Consider the following 19,824-nt stretch of genomic DNA (forward strand, 5'->3'; position numbering starts at 1 on the left):
AATAATAATTCTTCCAAAACACCAATTTATGATGGTCACCTTTGACATTATAAATATTCACAAGTTTATTTAAACCATTGCATCTAGGAAACAGTCATTTTAAAATTATATATGTAATATTTATATAATTCACTATAAAATCAAGTCTAAAAATATATAATTAAAATAAAACTAATAAAAAATACTAAGTTTTACAGAACATTTAATAACATTTCATTTAGGTCTCTGAATTTATTTCCTCATTAAAATATATAAAATATAGTTTATAGCAGCACAATTCACAATAGCCAAGTTATACAATGAGCCCACAGAGCCCTGCAGTAGATTAATGGATTAAAAAAATGTGGCATATAGACATTGTGGAGTTCTACTGAGTTATAAAGAAAAATGAAATTATGTCCTTTGCTGGCAAATGGATGGGATTGGAGAACATCATGCTAAGTGAAATAAGCCATAGTCAGAAAGTTAAGGGTTTTTCTTTCATATGTGGAAACTAGAGAAAGAAAAAAATAAATAAAAATAGGATCCCACAAAAATAGAAGACCAACAGAAAAAAGACAGTGAATAAAAGGAAAGGGAAAGTGTTAGAGTCTATAAACAAGTCAGGATGGCGCCTGGCAAATGTTAGAGTCTGTAAACAAGTCTGGATGGCGCCTGGCATTTTGCCAGAGGGAGTGGTTAATGTTAGGGTCTGTAAACAAGTCAGGATGGCACCTGGCATTTTGCCAGGGGGAGTGGTTTGTGAGGTGGCGCCAGCGAGCCATTAAGTGTGATTTCTTATTGGTTGACTGTTGTATCTAGTTTATGTTAATTAAGATAAGCTGTGTGGAATGTATAAATACCTCTGTTGTCCTACAATAAACGGCTCCTACTCCTGCTGTATCAACGTACACAAGTTGTTCGTCACCCCCCGGTTATTTTGCCCAGCCAGCCGGGCTGCGGCAGGAAAGGGGAAGTATGTACTCAGGAATAAAATCAAAGAAATTATGCAAAGTCTGTGTATAAATATACCACAGTAAATCCCACTTTTATATATAATTATAATGTACTATTTAAAAATAATAATAGAAGGGAGAACAGTAGAATAGAGAAAGAGGATGGGGAGAAGAAACATGGGAGGTAGTAAGGAGTAAGACTGATCAAATCATGTTATATGCATGTGCAAATATGTCACAATGAATCCCCCTATTATGTCTATTAAGTACTCATAGAAACTATTTATATATGGATATATGTTATTTCAAAAAATTCATTCTGGAATGAAATGGAATAATAGCTTCAGTGCCCATTAAAACTTTTATCAAGCAGAAAATTTAATTAACCAATTCACTTTTAAAAGTCTAATGATGTGGGGGAGAGGAGAAAAATTAAAAATTAAAAAATGTTGGTATTGGAACTTTTTTAAAAAACGATAAAGATTTTATAAAAAAGAATGTGAGACCTTTGGGGGTGGGGAGCAAAATAAAATAAAAAAGAGTTAAAAAAAAGAAAATAAGAATCAAGTAGAACTAACACTGTTAATACTTTAGTATTCATCCTTCCAGACATCTCCCTGGGCATTAGAAGCAGCACATAGCTGAAGTCACTTGATACTACATAATGGCATCATATTATAGACATTCACATAATACATGTCACTATACATTACTATTCTGTAATTTTATTTTTAAAAACTGACACTGAGGGCTGGGGCCATAGCTTAGTGGCAGAACACTTGCCTAGCATGTGTGAAGCACTGGGTTCGATTCTCAGTACTCCATAAAAATAAACAAATAAAATAAAGGCATTCTGTCCATCTACAACTAAAAGAAAATTTTTAAAAACTGACACTGATAAAATCTATTATTTCCATTCTCTCAAATTTATCAAATATATAAAAAATTACCACATTAAATATATGAGCTAAATCTAGAATTATATTCATTTTTTTCTGTGGATACACTTTGAAACAAGAGAGAGTGTACTTTTATTTTATTTTTAGCAGTACTATGGATCAGACTCAGGGGCACTTCACCACTGACCTACATTCCCAGCATTTTTTTTTTTTTTGAGACAGCAATATCACTTAGTTGCCCAGATTGGAAACTGAGATCATCCTACCTTAGCTTCCTGAGTGGTTGGGAATAAGATGTGCACCAGTGAGCCCAACGAAAGCATGGCTTTAAGTTCAGAACTGTAGTCAAATTCTGACTGCAAGCTATGGTTTCTATGGCTTCTGCACCTCCGTCAGCTCCTCTTTCAAATTTCAAGAAAGGTTAAGAATAGAGCTTATATGTAAAATTCTGGCATACAGTGAACATTAAATGCTTTTACCATTTCCAAAAATTTTTCTAAGCTTAATTTTTAGCTTCAGATGAGAATCTTGTGAACACAAAAACTATGAACATCAAGTGGGCATACAACTCAACATCATAGCACTACACCAAGCTGACACTAAATCCAGATCTTCTCAATTTTCTATTTATGCAACATGAAAACATGACTCAGAACAATCTCTTATTGCCTATCCTTAATAATGTTCTGAAGTTTTAAAAACAATGTAATAATAATTGCTATTTCATAACATCAAAGAATAAACTAAGATATGATTATTCATCAATAAATATTGTTAAATAAATAAAAAGAGAACAGCAAATGTCTCTAAGACTGTACTGCTGGAAATTAGTGGAACAATAAGTAATGATATTACTATATAATTAAGTGATCCAAAAATTGAAAACAATCATTATTCAACACTGGAAGGATGGGGGTTAGAATGATCAGCAAAATCCTCATGTTACACATGCAGATTAAGTAAAAATTAACCTTAGTTGAGGATATAGGAAACAAGTTTTTCAACTCTTTGGCTTCTGCATTTACACAACAATTACAGAGAAAATCATCAGAGGAAATACAGAGTGGTGCCTCTAAGGAATAAGCTGGGGTGCAAAGAAAGCTGGCACAGCACACTGCTCCTATCATCTCAGGCAGTACTATATCGTACATTGTTACTATTATAAATTACATTTTAAAATTTGCAGAAATGAAAAACAGATAGAAATCTGGGAAACTCCAAATACTTGGAAATTAACACAATCTAAATATCCAGTGGATCAAAGTAGAAAACATGGGAAATCCAAAAACAATTTAAACTGAATGAAAATGAAAAATCAATATATAGACATTTAAGTAATGTAAATATTTACTTTGGGGAAGATAGAATGGATGTACTTTTTCCTATTACAACTAAAAATTCTTTGAATTATGTGTAAATCAAGTATAAGATTCTTGAAAAAGTGCAGAGTAGAGAGCAGACCTGAAATGTAAAGAATGACAGATCTGTTCTTAAAGAGGCTGACAGTCCAGAAATTCCAGTGGGCAGTACTATGCCTCTACAATTCAAGTGTTGAAACTTAATAGCAAATGTGACAGTATTAAAAAGTGGGACCTTAAAGCCTCCTCATTTGTGAAAGGGATAAAGGTCCTTATAAAAGGGCCCTTATAAAAAACACTTCTTGCAATGTTTGGCCGTCTTGCCTTCTGCCATGTGAAAACACAGTGTTCCTCCTTCCCAGAAGATGTAACAGCAAGACTTTATCTTAAAAACAGAGGGCAGCCCTCACCAGACAACTTCACCTGCCATTGCCTTGATCCTCAACGTCTCTGTCACTAGATGATGAGGAACAAATTTATGGTCTTTATAAATTACTCCACTCTCAAGAACTTGTTACAGCAGTACAAAATGGGCTAAAACAGGCACAGATATGAAAAGCACCTATAAAAGGCAAAATACCAGGAAAGGAACAGCAAGGGAATACAGAAAACTTTTGAACAATAATATCTTTGCTTCATCCAAATACCACCGGAAAAAACTGCAGCCTCGCTCCTATCATAACCACAAAAGCCAAGAGAGAAACCAACCTTTAGAGCCACCCAATCCATCTGCTGGGATGGAGTAAGAGAAGGATAACTAGGGAAATCCCTGTCCCTTGGTATCACTGATTTCCACCCCAAGCAGCAGCCAAAAGGTACCTCTTCCTTTCCCCAGTGTGGTGATGTCAGAGATATAACAGGACATTTTCAGGACTTTCATCACCATTCATAGTGATAAGACCATCCCTACCAAAATTTCAGCAGAAATCACATGGCTAGTCAGAATTCCCAGCCCACCCAAGCAACAGTGGGAGAACACTTCATCTTGACTTAATGGAGGCCAAAGGTGAACCTGGACTTTTATACCCACCTGACAATAAAAAAAAACAGTGTGCTCCTTCTTCCTTCACTAGAGTGATACCTGAAGAAGCCAGCTAAAATAAAATTTCTAAGATCCAGTCGCATAACATGATATGTTTTCACGTGAAACTAGACTAGATAGTTCTCAAACTGAAAGAATCAATCAATAGGTTGCAATAACTGGTATGACAGAAATACTAGAATTATCTAACCAAATTTTAAAACAAACATAAAAATGCTCTACTGAGCAATTATGAACTTGCTTTAAACAAATTAAAACCAGAAAATGTTAGCAGTGAGACAGAAAGTCTAAGCAAAAAATGGAAAAACAAAGAAAAACCAAAATGAAATTTCAACCCCCCCCCCACACACACACACATCCCTGGGAGGGAGTGGGGGGGACTACAAAACCAGTGGATGACCACAACAACAGAATGGAGGTGGAGAGATCAGTGAACAAGAAGATAAGACAACAGAAATAAATCTGAGCCACAAAGAAAAAAAATACTACTAAAAATCACAAAAATAAAACATATTCCTACAAATCTATGACACTATTTTTTAAAAATCTGATATTCAGGTCATTGGATTCCTGGATAGAAAGAAAAAAGAGGGTAGATCTGAAAAAGAATTCAAAGAAATAAGTTGCAAGTTAATGTTAAGAACTATTGAGGAGAAGACATGATAGAATGGGGCTAGGATGCAATTCCCAATCTCCCCACAATACAAAAAGCAGGAAAAACTGATCTGAGAGAACTATACTACTACAAGTTTATACCTGGACTAGAGGGACTATGGAGAACAGTGCCAACAAGTTTATTGCTTTTTATAAGGTTAAATATTACATGACTTGGCTCTAAAGTGCTTGTAGTAAATAGGGTTCAATGACTTCTTTCAAAGTGGAGCTGACAATGGAAATAGCAGAGGTCACACATTAAGTTTAAGAATTGATATCTGGATATGCTCCCAACCCAGGGCTCTTAATAGGGGGAAGCTTATGAAACAGGCTCTTGCTTAAAAGAAGCAATAACTATCCCAATAGATGGGTAGACATACAAGCAATATGAAAAAGCAAGGGAACAAACCACCCCAACAGCCCATAACATTTCAACAACTGACACTATTGATGTCACAGTGGAGGAAATGTCAGAGAAAGAATTTAGAAAATTCAGGGTTAAAATGTTCAATGAGCTGAAAGAAGATATAAGGAATGAAATTAGAAAATACAGGAAGTGAAACATCACTTCAGTAAAGACTCTGAAAAAGAACCAAGTGGAAATCCTAGAAATGGAAGACTTAATAGAGCCAATTAAAAATTCATCACCAATTTGCCATAATGATTGCAAAAAAAATGATGGCATTTAGAAAATGAAATATTACTCAGTCTTAAGAATAAAATGATGGCATTTGCTGGTAAATGGATAAGGCTGGAGAATATCATGCTAAGTGAAATAAGCCAATCCCCAAAAATCAAAGGCCGAATGTTCTCTCTGATATGTGGATGCTAACTTACAACAAGGGCCAGAGGTGGGTGTTAGGGGAGAATAGTGTTATTTTAGATTAGGCAGAGGGGAGTGAAGGGAGGGGAGGGGAATGGGGGTAGGAAGACTAGTAGAATGTATCAGATATTATTACCCTATGTACATATATGACTACATGACCAAATGACTGGTGGGATTCTACATTATTTATAACTAGAAAAATGAGAAATTATACTTCATTTATGTATTATGTATCATAGTGCATTCTACTGTCATGTATAGCTAATCGAAATCAACTTAAAAAGAATCAGTAAATGGGATGGTATAAAAAAAATTCATCCCCAATAGATTAGACCACTTTGAAGATACACATTCAGACACTGAAGAATTAAACTACATAATCTTTTGGGGGAGGGGCAGGACTGGGGATTGAACTCAGGGGCACTCAACTACTGAGCCACATCCCCATACTTATTTTGTATTTTATATAGAGACAGGTCTCACCTAGTTGCTTAGTACCTCACTTTTGCTGAGGCTGTCTTTGAACTTGTGATTCTCCTGACTCAGCTTCCTGAGCCCCTCAGCTTACAGGCATGTGCCACCATGCCCAGCTTAAACTGTATAATCTTGAAATAAAGTTGATCATAAAAAAAAAAAACTCAAGAAATATGGTGTTACACCATGAGACCAAATTTAATAAGAGTCACTGGGTTACATAAGACTCCAAAATACAAACAAAAAGGATGCACCATCTTTTCAATGAAATACTATTAGAAAATTTTTTGAATCTTAGGAATTCAAATATAAGAGTCATATAAAAATCCAAATAGTTATCAGAATAGATCTTCTCCAAGACACCTTATAATGAAAATGCCTTATGTGCTGAATAAGGATAGAATTTTAAAAGCTGTAAGAGTAAAATGGCAGGTCATATTTAGAGGTAAACCAATTTAGATTTCAACTTATTTCTCAACCCAGACCCTAAAATCCAGGAGGGCTTAAAATAATACACACACATCTCTTAAAGAAAATGGGTGCCAACCAAGATTACTATACCCAGAAATATTATCCTTCAGAATTGAATATGAAAAAACCTCCATAATAAGCAGAAATTAAAAGCATTCATCATGACAAAACCTGTATTATAAAATGTATTCAAGTAACTATTTCATGAATAAACAATAGAAAATGAAAACAAAAACCAGGATAGGGATGAGCTGAGTAATTAAAGTAGAATCAGTCGAAATGAAACATATTAGAAATAAATCAAAATGGCAGAAAATACAAATCATCTCTCTATAACAACACTGAATGCAAATAGTGGGCTAAACTCTGCAATCAAAACACATAGATTGTCAGATTGAATTTAAAAAATAAGACCCAACAATATTCTGTTTGCAAGAGACTTGCCATTCTGACAAAGACATCAACAGACTGAAAATGAAAGAACAGGAAAAGATATACCACACAAATTGTAGCCATAAATAAGCAGGTATAGCTACTCTCATATCAGACAAAGTAGACTTCAAGTCAAAATTAATCAGAAGAGGCAAAGAAAGTCATATCATACTGGTTCAGGAATCATCCAACAAAAAGATATGATTATAAATACTTATGCCCCCCAAAATGGTGCATTTACATATATAAAAGAAACTCTTCTCAATGTTAAAAATCAAATAGGCCACAATACAATAATACTGAATGATTTCAACACACTTCTCTCACGATTAAATAGATCATCCAGTGATAACTAAGTGAAGTTTCTTCAGAAACTTAAAAGTATTTATTAATAAATGCACCTAACATATCTATAGAATATTTCATACAGCAATGACTGTTTTAGTCAACTTTTGTATGACTGTGACTAAAAGACCTGATAAATTTAGTAAAGTAGCAGGATACAATGTCAAATACATAAATCAGTCACTTTCCTATATTCCAAAAATGAATTTGCCAAAAAGGAAATTAGGAAAACTAACCCATTCACAATAAACTCAAAAAAATAAATACATAAATGAAGAACTTGGGAATTATTCTAACAAAGGAAGTGAAGGACGTCTACAATGAAAACCACAAAACACTGATGAAAGAAATTGAATAAGACCTTAGAAGATGGAAAGAACTCCATGTTTTTGGATAGGCAGAATTAATATTGTCAAAATGTCCATACTACCCAAAGCCCTATACAGATTCAATGCAATCCCCATCAAAATACCAATGACATTCTTCACAGTCCTAAAATTCTTATGGAAGAATAAAAGGCTCAGAAGAGCCAAAGAAATTCTGAGCAACAAAAGTAAGGCTGAAAGCAACACAATACCAGATCTCAAATTATACTGCAGAGCAATAGTAACCAAAATAGTATGGTACTGGAATCAAATAGACATGAAGATCATTGCAACAGAATGGAAGTCACAGAGACAATCTACATAGTTATTGTCACATGATCCTTGACAAAGGTTCCAAAAATATATATTGGATAAAAAAAGCATTTTAACAAATGGCGCTAGGAAAACTGAATATCAAGGGAAATAATTAAGAGTATGAAGGCAAAACCTACAGAATAGAAGAAAATCTTTGCTAGCTACTCTCTGATAGAGGATTAATATACAGAATATATAAAGAACTCAAAAAAATTAACACCAAAAATAAAAAAAAATACCAAATTAATAAATGGGCAAAACAACAGATATTTTTGAAAAGAAGAAATACAAATACATGAAAAATGTTCAACATCTCCAACAATTAGGGAAATGCAAATCAAAACTACACTGAGATTTCATCTCACTCCAGTCAGAATGGCAATTATCAAGAATACAAATAATAATAAGTGTTGGTAAAGATGTGGGGAAAAACAAAAATGTACACTCACACTTTGTTGGTAGGACTGCAAATTAGGACAACTACTTTGGAAAGCAATAATAGAGATTCCTCATAAAACTAGGAATGGAACCACCATGTGATCCAGCTATCCCACCCCACAGTGTATACTCCAAAGATCTAAAATCAGCATATGATAAGGATCCAACATAATTCACAATAGCTAAGCTATGGAACCAAACCAGGTGGCCTTCAACAGATGAATGGTTAAGGAAAATGTGATATATATCCACAACAGAATATTACAGCATTTGCTGGTAAATGGATGAACAGAGACTATCATGCTAAGTGAAAAGCCATACCCCAAAAGTGAAAGGTTAAGTTTTTTTTTTTCCTGATAAATGGAAGCTACTCAAATATAAGGAAAAAGAAAGGGGTAGGATTCCATAAAAAATAGAAGATTAGTAGAATAGAGGGAGGGAGTGTTGGTCAGGAAAATGGAATAACAATGGACTAAATCTGTCCTATGTATGTGTATGAATATACTACGAATATACTACAGTGAATCTCATCATTATGTATATGCACAAGACACTAATTTAAAAAACTATAAATTAATAGAAAGATCAGTAGAACAGAGGAAAGGAAACGGTGATGGAGAAGGGAAAGGGAAGGGAACTGGGGGCTGAATTACAGGAAACTATATTCCATGCTTTTATCAAAATAAATCCTAATGTTATATAAAACTAAAAAGAACCAATAATTTTTTTTAAAGAACTACTGCTCTGTTAAGATTTAGAAGCATCCTATAAGTTTGAAAACTTACCTGGTCTCTCCACAACAAAAGAAGAATTTTAATGTCCACCATACAGAGAACATTTTTGGCTAAAGGAATACTACAGCTGCCCAATTTGAAAACATCTACTACAAGAAGCAGAGGCAGATGGTGGCTAAGTAAAATCCTTCAGAGATCATCTCCCTACAAACACACCAAACTACCTTCACAAGAGCTAAGGAAGACAAGTGAGACACCACACTGACTAGTTTTAGTATAATAATAAAAGACACAAGGGTAGGAGGAAAAAGTTGCCCAAGTCACAATTCTCCCAACTAACTTCAGCAATGCAGAGAGAGATGTTTTCTGCCTGGGGGAAGGAGAGGTAATTAAATCCAGGCCTTAGACTTAAAACCCAGTACCAGCCCTGTCATGGTGAACCCACTGTGAGGTTGAACCCCACAACCCCTGCTCCAGGCCTGCAATACCCACACTGAGCTACTAGAACTGCATTATCCAATAGGCCTAAGAACTGCTGTCATCACCCCTCCCCCAACCTTAGGCTTCAGGGGAAGGAGGCAAAACATTTCTTCAAGATAAAAATGCTAAGCAAATTAGGTATATCAGGGATACAAACAATACAATAAAGACCATTTATAACAAACCAATAACTAATATTATATTAAATGGGAAAAAGCTAGAAACTTTATCTCCAAGATCTGGAATAAGACAAGTATAACCACTTTCACTATTTTATGCAAAAACTATTAAAAGTCCTAGCCAGAACAATTAGGCAAGAGAAAGAAATAAAGTGCAAAAAAAGAAAAGGAAAGGAAAAAACAAGCTGCATCCAAATTGGAAAAGTAAAAGTCAAACTCAGTTTTTTTCAGATGACATGATCTTATTATATAGAAAACTCCACCAAAAAACCATCAAAAAAACTAACAGAAATAAAAAATTCAACAACAATCACAGGATATAAAATAAATATACAAAAATCAGTAGCTTTTTTATGTACCAGTAATGAATTATCTGAAATAAAAAGTAATGTCACTTAAAATAGCAACAAAAAATAAAATTCCTAGAAATATATTTCATCAAAGACGTGAAGAAGAAAAAGAAGAAAAGTAACCAATCCGCCAAGTCTTATCGAGGAGGGGAAAAAAAAAAATCGGGAGGCATTATACTTCCTACCTTCAAATATACTACAAAACAGTAATTGAAACAGCATGATAGAATGGGATTATATCCAATTAAAAAGCTGCTTTGAACAGGAACAATAATATAATAAAGAGATAAGCTGGGATAAGCTGTATTATCATTATTATTATTATTCCCCAAGTTTTTTAATAACTATTATTTCCACAGGAAAGATATGAAAAGAAGGTATGGGTGGGTTCCATGCCTTTCCCTAACTAGCTACCAATGCTCTCTCTAATCTTTGCTCACCACCCTGAGATCTATGAGAAATGCCTGCAAGTAAACTGCAAATTCCTTTGCTAATCCACACTAGGTAGGTGAAGTTGGAGTTCATTGTTGCTATGGACCCTATGGATTTTAAATTGCTCTAATCATACTGGTCTTCAGCTTGATTTGAGGTTTTTCCTTTTGTGCTGCTCCCTAGAAACTGTGCCTTGTAGGTATAGTTTTCACAAGTGGTCCTACCCCTTCTTCTTCTAGAGATTCATCTGTTTTCTAATCTATTTTTTTTGTTTTTTATTTTTTTTCACTGCTTGTAAAAAAGCAGTAAAAAGCTGAGAGGAGGAGTAAGGAGAGATTACCAAGGAGTACCTGAAACTTCTAGGATGATGGACAAGGCCATGGTCTTGATTGTGGTGATACGGGTGGGTACATGGGCCAAAATATATCAAATTATACACTTTACACATGACTAGTTATGGGATGTCAGTTACACCTCAGTACAGCTATTTTAACATAAATGAATTGGAAAGTAAGAAATACAACTGCTTTTATTCATGGACATCATCATCATATACATAGGAAAATTCAAAAGAATCTATTAAAAAAAGCTTGAAAGCACGATCGTGACACAGGTGTAAAGTCAACACTCAAAATCAACTACAGTACCAAAAAAATTTAAAATTTCAAATAATACCATTATAATAGTTTTTTAAAAGAAGTACGTAGGTATAACTATATACTAGAAAATAGCACTGCTGAATCAAGTTAAAAATAATTATCAAAATAAAGACCTACATACCACAAACATGGATTATAAAATTTAATATTGTTAGGATGTCAGTTCTTTCTAATTATATTTATAAATCCAATGTAATCTCAATCAAAATTCTAGCAAAAATATTTTTAAAAGTAACAAGCTAACATTTATATTAAAATGCAATTTTGAGAAGAAAAAGCAAAACTAGAAAACCTTTTTCTTTCAAAATTTATAATAAAACATGGTATTGGTATAAATAGAGAGATTTACTGAACAACAGAGTCCAGAAATGGGTCAAAAATAATATGGTCCATTTTCAATAGATATGCTAAGACAATCCAACAGAGAAAAGAATTATCACAATGGAGCACAAAGAAACTTTTTTGTGTTACAAAGATGTTTTATAACTAGACTATCATGATGGTTTTGACAAATCTAGTTTCATAGATTTGTCAAAACTCAAAGAACTACACACTCAAAATGAGTGTGTTTTATTGCATTACTGTAAATTATACCTCAACAAAGCTAATTAAATCAAAAGAAGTCAGAATGCAAGAAGACATGCTCAGCACATCTCACTAAAGATAACTACACAAAAATATTAATAATGCCAAAGGTCAATAAGAAAACCACCACCAAATAGGTGACAAAGATTTATACAGGTGACTGATAGACAAAAAATCCAAATGTCTATTATACATGGCAATATATTTAACCTCACAAATAATAATAGAAGTACAAATTAAAACAAAAACATATCCCAGCTAAAAGAAGAGATCCGATTATTTGAAATCTAAAGGATATGAGAAAAACTGATTTCTACACAGCAGTGTGAATTGCTATATTTTCTTGAGAGATCTGTTTAACAATATTTGGTGAAGATGACAAAGCACATATACCACAACATAGCAATTACACTTCTATGTGTGTATTCTAGAGAAAATTTTGCACACATACAGGAATAAACACATACAAGAATATATATTTTAAAATAGAAAGATTGGAAATAATTTAACATGTACAAATAGGGAAATGTATAAATAAAATTTAGAATTCATAAAAATGGTTAAAATTAAAGGAATAAATATATATACACAATTTAAAAATATAATGCTGAGGGGAAAGACACAGTGAGTATAAGGGCATTTATGAAGACCTAAAAATATATTTTAAAAATCCTTAAAATAAGAGATTGGATGATTATGCACATGAAATTAATGACAAAGGAGCAAACTGGACTGTGAACAAAACAAAGGTGACTTCAATGATATTTATTAATGCTTATTTTAAAATTCTGAAGCAAAAGATGACATTTATATATTCTAAATGGTTGATTATACATTTCTGATATTATTCTTTTTAGTTTCTATAATTTTAAACATTACAAAATCAAAATAATAATTTTTAAACCTACAAAACATGAAGGACCAAATGTACTAACTTTGAATTCATATTCTGGATTTTGAGATAACTTTAATCCAAAAAGCAAGGTTTACCTCTCGATAAATAAATTTAGCATTTATCTTGAGTACAAAAATTGAGTTTACAAATTTTCTGTTGTTTCTCAAATTTCTAGAGTCGGCAGACTCCCATGAAAAATAATTTAAAGTTGTAAAAATTGTAAAGTAAACAATGGAAAAGAGTATTAATATTACCTTCCTTTTTTCTTTCCCCAGCCCTGGGGATGGAACCTAGAACCTCCCACATGCAAGGCAAGTGTTCTTCCACTGAGCTGCACCCAAAGCTCCTTAAATCTTACTTCAGTAATGTAAATCCAAAGTCACTGCTCTGATCACCATTTTCACTGCCCCTCCATGTGGTCCTCACAGCCACCCACTCAGTCTCCAGAGCCAACTAACCCATGCAGAACACTTTTTGGCTCTCCTGACTCTTTCCCATTTGGCTTGTCTATTATCCTGGTCCTAATTTCATACTAATGTTCATTTTTTAAGTTCATGTGGGCATGGTTTTTGTGGTCTTTAAATATTAAGGGAAAAACTTTTGGTACTATGCTCAACTACAAGAATATTTATAATCAATAAACCTGAAACCCACCACCCGCTTTTCTTGTAGTATCATTATATTTTATGCCTTTATTTTTAAAAATTCACTCTACAACTATTATTTGTCTCAAAATATTACTCACCTCTGGATAAAGATGGAAGCGTTTCACTGTATTAATTACAAGGGGATACTCAGTAAGCCTATCATTCATAATCATCCACAGTCCTTCCAAAAATGAAGGTGCTTCAATAATGGTCTTGAAGTAGGAATAATAAAGTCCCTTTATTAAAAAAAAAGCCACAGAGGTCAAATATAAATAAAACTTTAAAATATTTTTACATCTCCTTTTAGAACTTTTTTCTGAAAAAAAGGTCAATAATAAGACTTTTTAATTACTCCTTGATATTACATTAGTAGACTTAAAAAGCAAGTTTTTTCAGATATCGCTTTACTATTCTATCAGCTTTTCTGTGTGCTTAAAATTTTTCAAAATGAAGAATTCTTTGGGATGGTCAAATGTTTGAAGAGGCTTTTCTAACAGGGCCTTAACATATGTATACAATATACTTTAAATTTTACCAAATCTGGTTGTGCCCACAGTCCTTGGAAGTTGGCATATAATGAATTTTATCATAAATGGGGATGCCTCTGTGACCCTGTGCAAATTTTGCATGTGAAAAATTTCCTTTCTTCCTATGCTTTTAAGAAATATCACATAATGATCATAAACACAGCTTGAGAATGGAACTTCATGCTTCCAGCTTATTTCATAACTCTATCATCTCTGCACAAAGTGAAAGCTAAACGTCATTGACTTTTGCTCACAAATGCTGTATATTGAAAAAAGAATTATTTTAACATATCGTTTCAGCATGTGAAATAATGGCTTCATTAGGATAGTAAAAGTGCCTTTGATTTAAAATTCAAGCATTTTTTTAAAAGCGCGATTTTTCATATCACTTTGTCAACTTGCTATTTTCAAATAAGATAGAAAATAAAGGGCTCCATCATTTATAAAAGGAAATAAAGGTCTACATTGTTTGTAATAATACACTCTGGCCCCAAAATAATAAAAATAATTTCAACTTTAGACTCATTCTTCCTTCATCCAACTATTTTATTTTTTTACACACAAAATATCTTTTATTCCAAATTATACAAAACCAAAACCCCAAACAAGTATTACTTATAAGATCCACTGATATTTAAATAATATTACATAAATTTAAAAAATCTGATTTCACTCAAATTTGCCAGTAAATCATTAGGTTTTTTTTTGCTAACTATATTCACCAAGTTGTAAGAACAAACAAAACATCCACATTAACACTTGACAGGTTTGGACGTGTGATAATACCTGGATATTAGGCAGCATCCAATAAAAACATCAATATAGTTTTCATTCATCAAAGGAAATATTATTCAAGTTTCCCAAATAAGCTTAAGTTATTTGGGGTTTGAATTTTTTCAAACGGCCAAGTTAAAATATAAGAACAAATAGTTTTCATTTAGTGGGAGCTAAAATCAATGTGTGTACTTCCAATCAAATATCTGTCCCACGGAACATGATTCATTTTTAAGAGTCAAGCCAAACCTTTGCTGCCTTCGCTGATCCAATGCTTCAGTTGCTTTGCTCAAAACCCGGCAACACCCTCCTCACCCCACCCTCACACACACCAGGCCTTTGTATGCCCCTGTGGTGCTGGGGATCAAACCCAGGGTCCTGCACATGGTAGGCAAGCACTGTACCACTGAGCTACACCCTCAGCCCTTTTCCCCTTTCTTTTCTCTCACTATGCCTTCAGCCTTTCTCTCTGTTCTGGTTGATCCATACTGGGACTGTCCATGGTGGTCTAGAAGGATCTTTTTGTCTCTCCATTTATCAGTCTCCATTTTCATTTCATCTTTTTCATCTTTTACCAATATATTGAATTATTCTTGGCCCTGTTTGGGTAACAACAGTTGCTATCTCTTGAACATCTTTCATTAAAACATTACTGTATACTTTGAGAAATATTTTAAGTCTGTTATGCTCCTTTGGAGTACTTTTTTTTTCCAGCAGTCATCTTCCCTTTCTACTTACTCTGAAGCTTTTAGCCATTTAGATCCAACTCACTGGAATTCAACTACCTAATTTTTGATAGGCCAAACAACACTAATGGCTCCTCAATTGAAGATCTGTTTTAGCTCATCTCTGATTGGCCATTTTCTCATAGTTTTGATTGTCAAAATATCAGGTCATGGAAGTATTTTCCTTTCAGTGCAGAAAGACAAGCAACACAACAATTAAAAGATATTTAATATGCAAAAGACTGTATTTAGGAAAGCAATGTATATATTTAAATAAGTTATTGATAACAAGATATTATTTTGTTATACATGCTTCTGTTCATTTCCTCCCTTTGTTTTCACTAAAACCCTATGAGGAAACTATTATTTCTACTTAATAGATGAGATGAGAAAGATAACTGATTAGCCATCAAACAATGAAGCACATTACTGCTGAGTCCTGTGATCTGTCACCAAAGCCCACACTCTGTCACAGCTACCCTCTTTATTTAATAATAGTTTATATCCTGTCACAGAAATATAACTTTTAAAATATTCATATTTTAAAATATGCTATGCAAATATTTATGAGTCAAATTCTTCAAAACTTTACAGGTGTTAGAAAGATGAAAATAAACAAGAAGTGGCTAAAGGACCTAATATTCTGGAAATTTATAAAACAGAAATTAGACACAAAATTCATTTCCATTCCTAATAAATTTCTACTTTACATTCTTTCTATTTTTAAATCACAAATGAATTCATTAGAAGAAAGAGGCTAACCATTTCAGTGCGAAAAGTCATCTCTCGTTCCAAAGATGAGAGGTGAGAAAAATGACGGTCATTTTCAAAAAGTGATATTAAATGTATCCTAGGGAAAAAATGAAATATAATAAGAACAGGTGTCAAACCAATGCTAAAACATTTTAGGTTATAGCTAAAGTAAGAAAGCCATATAAAAATTAATTTTTATAATAAATATTAAGATAATAGTAGAATTGTTTACTAACTTACATGTTTGGGGCATTTATAATCCAGTGTAGCACATATGTGAAATTTATTAACTTGGTTCTTAAACTTATTTCTATGTATATCCAAAATTCCTCCAATTCTCTCCTCCCTTCCTTCCACCCTAGGCTTCTAAATGAGAACACTGGCAAGTTTCGTTTTGTTTTGTTTTTTAAGTTTAAGAAGTGATTCAAATGTACCAGGTTGGGGAAATACCTTTATTAACTGTAGAAAAGTATTCAGAATATAATTTTAAGTAAAATTAGATGAAATTGATTTTTAAAGAAGTATAATATCATACAATGGATCAACTTTAAAGTGCCAAAGAACACAGAACTATACTTAAAAGATATTTTAATAGTGCAAATCAATAGCTGTAGGCAATGACAAAATATGTGATAAATAAATTAGTTGCAGTTAACATTTATGCGATCCTTAATTATGTGGTGCTTTCCAATGAAGTTGAAAATAAAGCAAAATTCCATCCATCAACTTGGTTTTCCACTCCCCCTTATTTACACGTGGGTCATATGTCAGGAGACTAATATCAGTAAGAATCCTTCCTACCATTATAGCTAACATCAAAAGCTTCCTGTAGACACAATGGCCAGAGCAGCACTATTCCAACAGAACACAGCATCCATACTTCCCAAAAGTAGAAATCTGAGCTCAGTTGAGACAAAAATATTCCAGATGGAAAATATTATTATTTTACAGATGATTTTTACAAATAGATCACTTTTGTAAAATAAAATGCCCATGTACAGTAAAAGGCTCAAAGTCATTTATTTCTGCCTTTACTACTACTAGAGTCTTTCTCTTCAATTCTACCTGCTCACCAGTTGACAAGTATTAATAAAATTTTATCTCTAAACTCATGTCACTTAACAACACATTGATACTCTAAAGTAAGGAAGTATTTTAGTTTAAGCTACAAAATACCTAGGAAACTTAAATATTTAAGGAAATACAGTGGGGAATTCCTTGGTAAAGCCAGAATATTTAAATTTGTAAGTAACTATTCTCATAATGAATCTATTTTATAAATTCTGCTTCACATATGAGATTTATTAAAAATAACATTTATAAATTGGTACACATATAGCTATTCCATATACATGGCTAGAAGTTATGTTTTACTATATGAAAATATTGATGGCAAGTTATAAACCAAATTTTTTTATTTATTCCAAAAGAAAACTAAATCTTACCAGTGCAAAATTCCCACAATAGCAGCTGGAAAAAGAAAAAAAAAAGGAAATTAAAAGATGCTTTACCTGAAATACCTTTAAAACAAGTATTTCAAATGCATTTGCTTACATGTCCAGAGAGATAGAAAATAAAGATAGATGGCCAGCTACTTCTGGTTCATGTGAACATAGGACACAAAACAAATTGCAAATCACACTTACCTTTTGCAAAGGGACCTTGACAACTGAGCAAAGGGGGAGACTTGAAAGGTTTATATATGCCTCTTAGATAATTTGTAAAGGAGTGATGAAATATGTGCTTTTGAAACTTTTTGGGTTTTTTTCCATATTATTTTCTATTGTCTCTTATTTTCTATTGTGTAAATTTTAAAAAGGAAGTAAATAAGTACACTAGGCTCAGATTTTTTTTAGAAAAGACTTAAGCCAGGGGCTGGGGATGTGGCTCAAGCGGTAGCACGCTTGCCTGGCATGCGTGCGGCCCGGGTTCGATCCTCAGCACCACATGCAAACAAAGATGTTGTGTCCACCGAAAACTAAAAAAAGAATAAATATTTAAAAAAAAAAAAAAAAAGACTTAAGCCAACAGGAGCCACTCTAGAACACTGTCCTTTGGGCTCATCAGAAAATGGTTAAATGTAGAAAAATCACTTCTTAAGAGCCCATTTGAAAACCCCATTATGCAATTCAAACCTTGAGGAAGTGTCAGCTCTTTGTGAGTTCCCAGATCTAGGTACCTCTAAATGGCCCATAACATGCACCCTGTGCATGAGGCTTTACTAGAGGGCTATGAGGTCCTATAGTGACTCTTTAGATATGGAGCTTTTTAAAGAGCGACAAACATAGTCTGTGCCCTCTGGTGACCAGAAAGTTGCTTTTTAAAAGAATACCATGGAGCTGGGGAGAAGAAAGGGGTGAGAAGGGATGGGCAGTAGTGGAGGAGGCAGAACAAGAACACCACAAACCCTACTATTCTCACAGGGTTCAGCAGCTTTACTTGAATTAATGCTCTTTAGGTTATTGTAATCCTTTGGCTAATTTCTGAAGTTTTGAAAAAGTTGATTTTGATAATCTTCTAAATATCTTCCTTATTGTCAGGGAGAAGTGAATTTACTATTTCAGAAGTCCTGCCTTCCTTCTAAGACTTTGTAATAATTCTCGTGGTTGCCCCAAATATATTTAGCAAGTCATCTTAAAAACCACAAACATTAACCCCTTTAAAAATTCAAAACTTACTCAAATTGGCTAATAAAATAAAATCCAAGTTATTCAATAAAGGAATTAAAAATTACAATGATGAAATCCCTAATCATGTTTCTCCAGCTCTTTTTTCATATTACTATCCTGGATTCATCTTAAATAATTTCCACAAAATTTACCTGCTTTATATCAGGATGGGTAAACTGCAGCCTATGGTTTGTTTCTGTACTTTCCACAAGCTATAAATGGTCTTTATGTTTTTAAAAGATTGTAAGGAAAAAAAAAAGATGAAGATACTGAGCAGGGTGGCACATGCTTGTAAGCTCTGGAGGCTAAGGCAGGAGGATTGCAAGTTCAGAACCAGTCTCAACAACTTATCAAGGCCCTAAGCAACTAAGCAAGACCCACTCTCAAAATAAAAAAAATTAAAAAGGGCTGGGCATGTGGCTCAGTGGTTTAGTGTCCCTGGGTTCAATCCCTGGTACCAAAAAGAAGATGATGATACAATGGACACTATGTGCCCTGCAAAGTTTGAAATATTTACTCACTGGTTGTTTATACATTTGTTAACATTTCCTATCTAATGTAGTCTGAGTCACCGTTCTCTCTAAATTGGAAAAAGATGCCCCTCTGATAAGGCTTCATGAACTTTAAGAAATACAGTAACTGTACTATTCAACTATATTTGTTCTCTCTTATTCTCCTGAAAATGAAATGCATTGGCAAAATTTTTTAAAATAATATTTTAAGTGGAAAAGATCAAATATTCTACCAAATCCATCGACCTTTTCAAAGATCCTCAAAAGTCTTTGTCTAACTCTCTCCTCCTCACCCTATATTCCACACCTCCCCCCCCCAAAGGACAGACATGGGTATAATATACAGTTT

General features: G+C 33.4%; 1 protein-coding gene across 1 annotated transcript in view; it reads right to left on the reverse strand.

Annotated features, from left to right (window-relative positions):
• Dpy19l2 (dpy-19 like 2) overlaps positions 1-19,824 on the reverse strand; it is an 80,292-nt gene that overhangs the window by 57,407 nt on the left and 3,061 nt on the right. The window contains exons 2-4 of the mRNA XM_058584444.1: positions 17,740-17,764; positions 16,304-16,391; positions 13,614-13,751 (exon numbers count right to left, since the gene is read on the reverse strand). Coding sequence (XP_058440427.1) covers positions 13,614-13,751; positions 16,304-16,391; positions 17,740-17,764 — 251 coding nt within the window. The remainder of the gene's footprint in view (positions 1-13,613; positions 13,752-16,303; positions 16,392-17,739; positions 17,765-19,824) is intronic.

Source organism: Marmota monax, unplaced genomic scaffold (genome assembly GCF_021218885.2).
Source record: "Marmota monax isolate L192 unplaced genomic scaffold, Marmota_monax_Labrador192_F-V1.1 WCK01_AAM20220418_F8-fsc00107, whole genome shotgun sequence".
NCBI lineage: Eukaryota > Metazoa > Chordata > Mammalia > Rodentia > Sciuridae > Marmota > Marmota monax.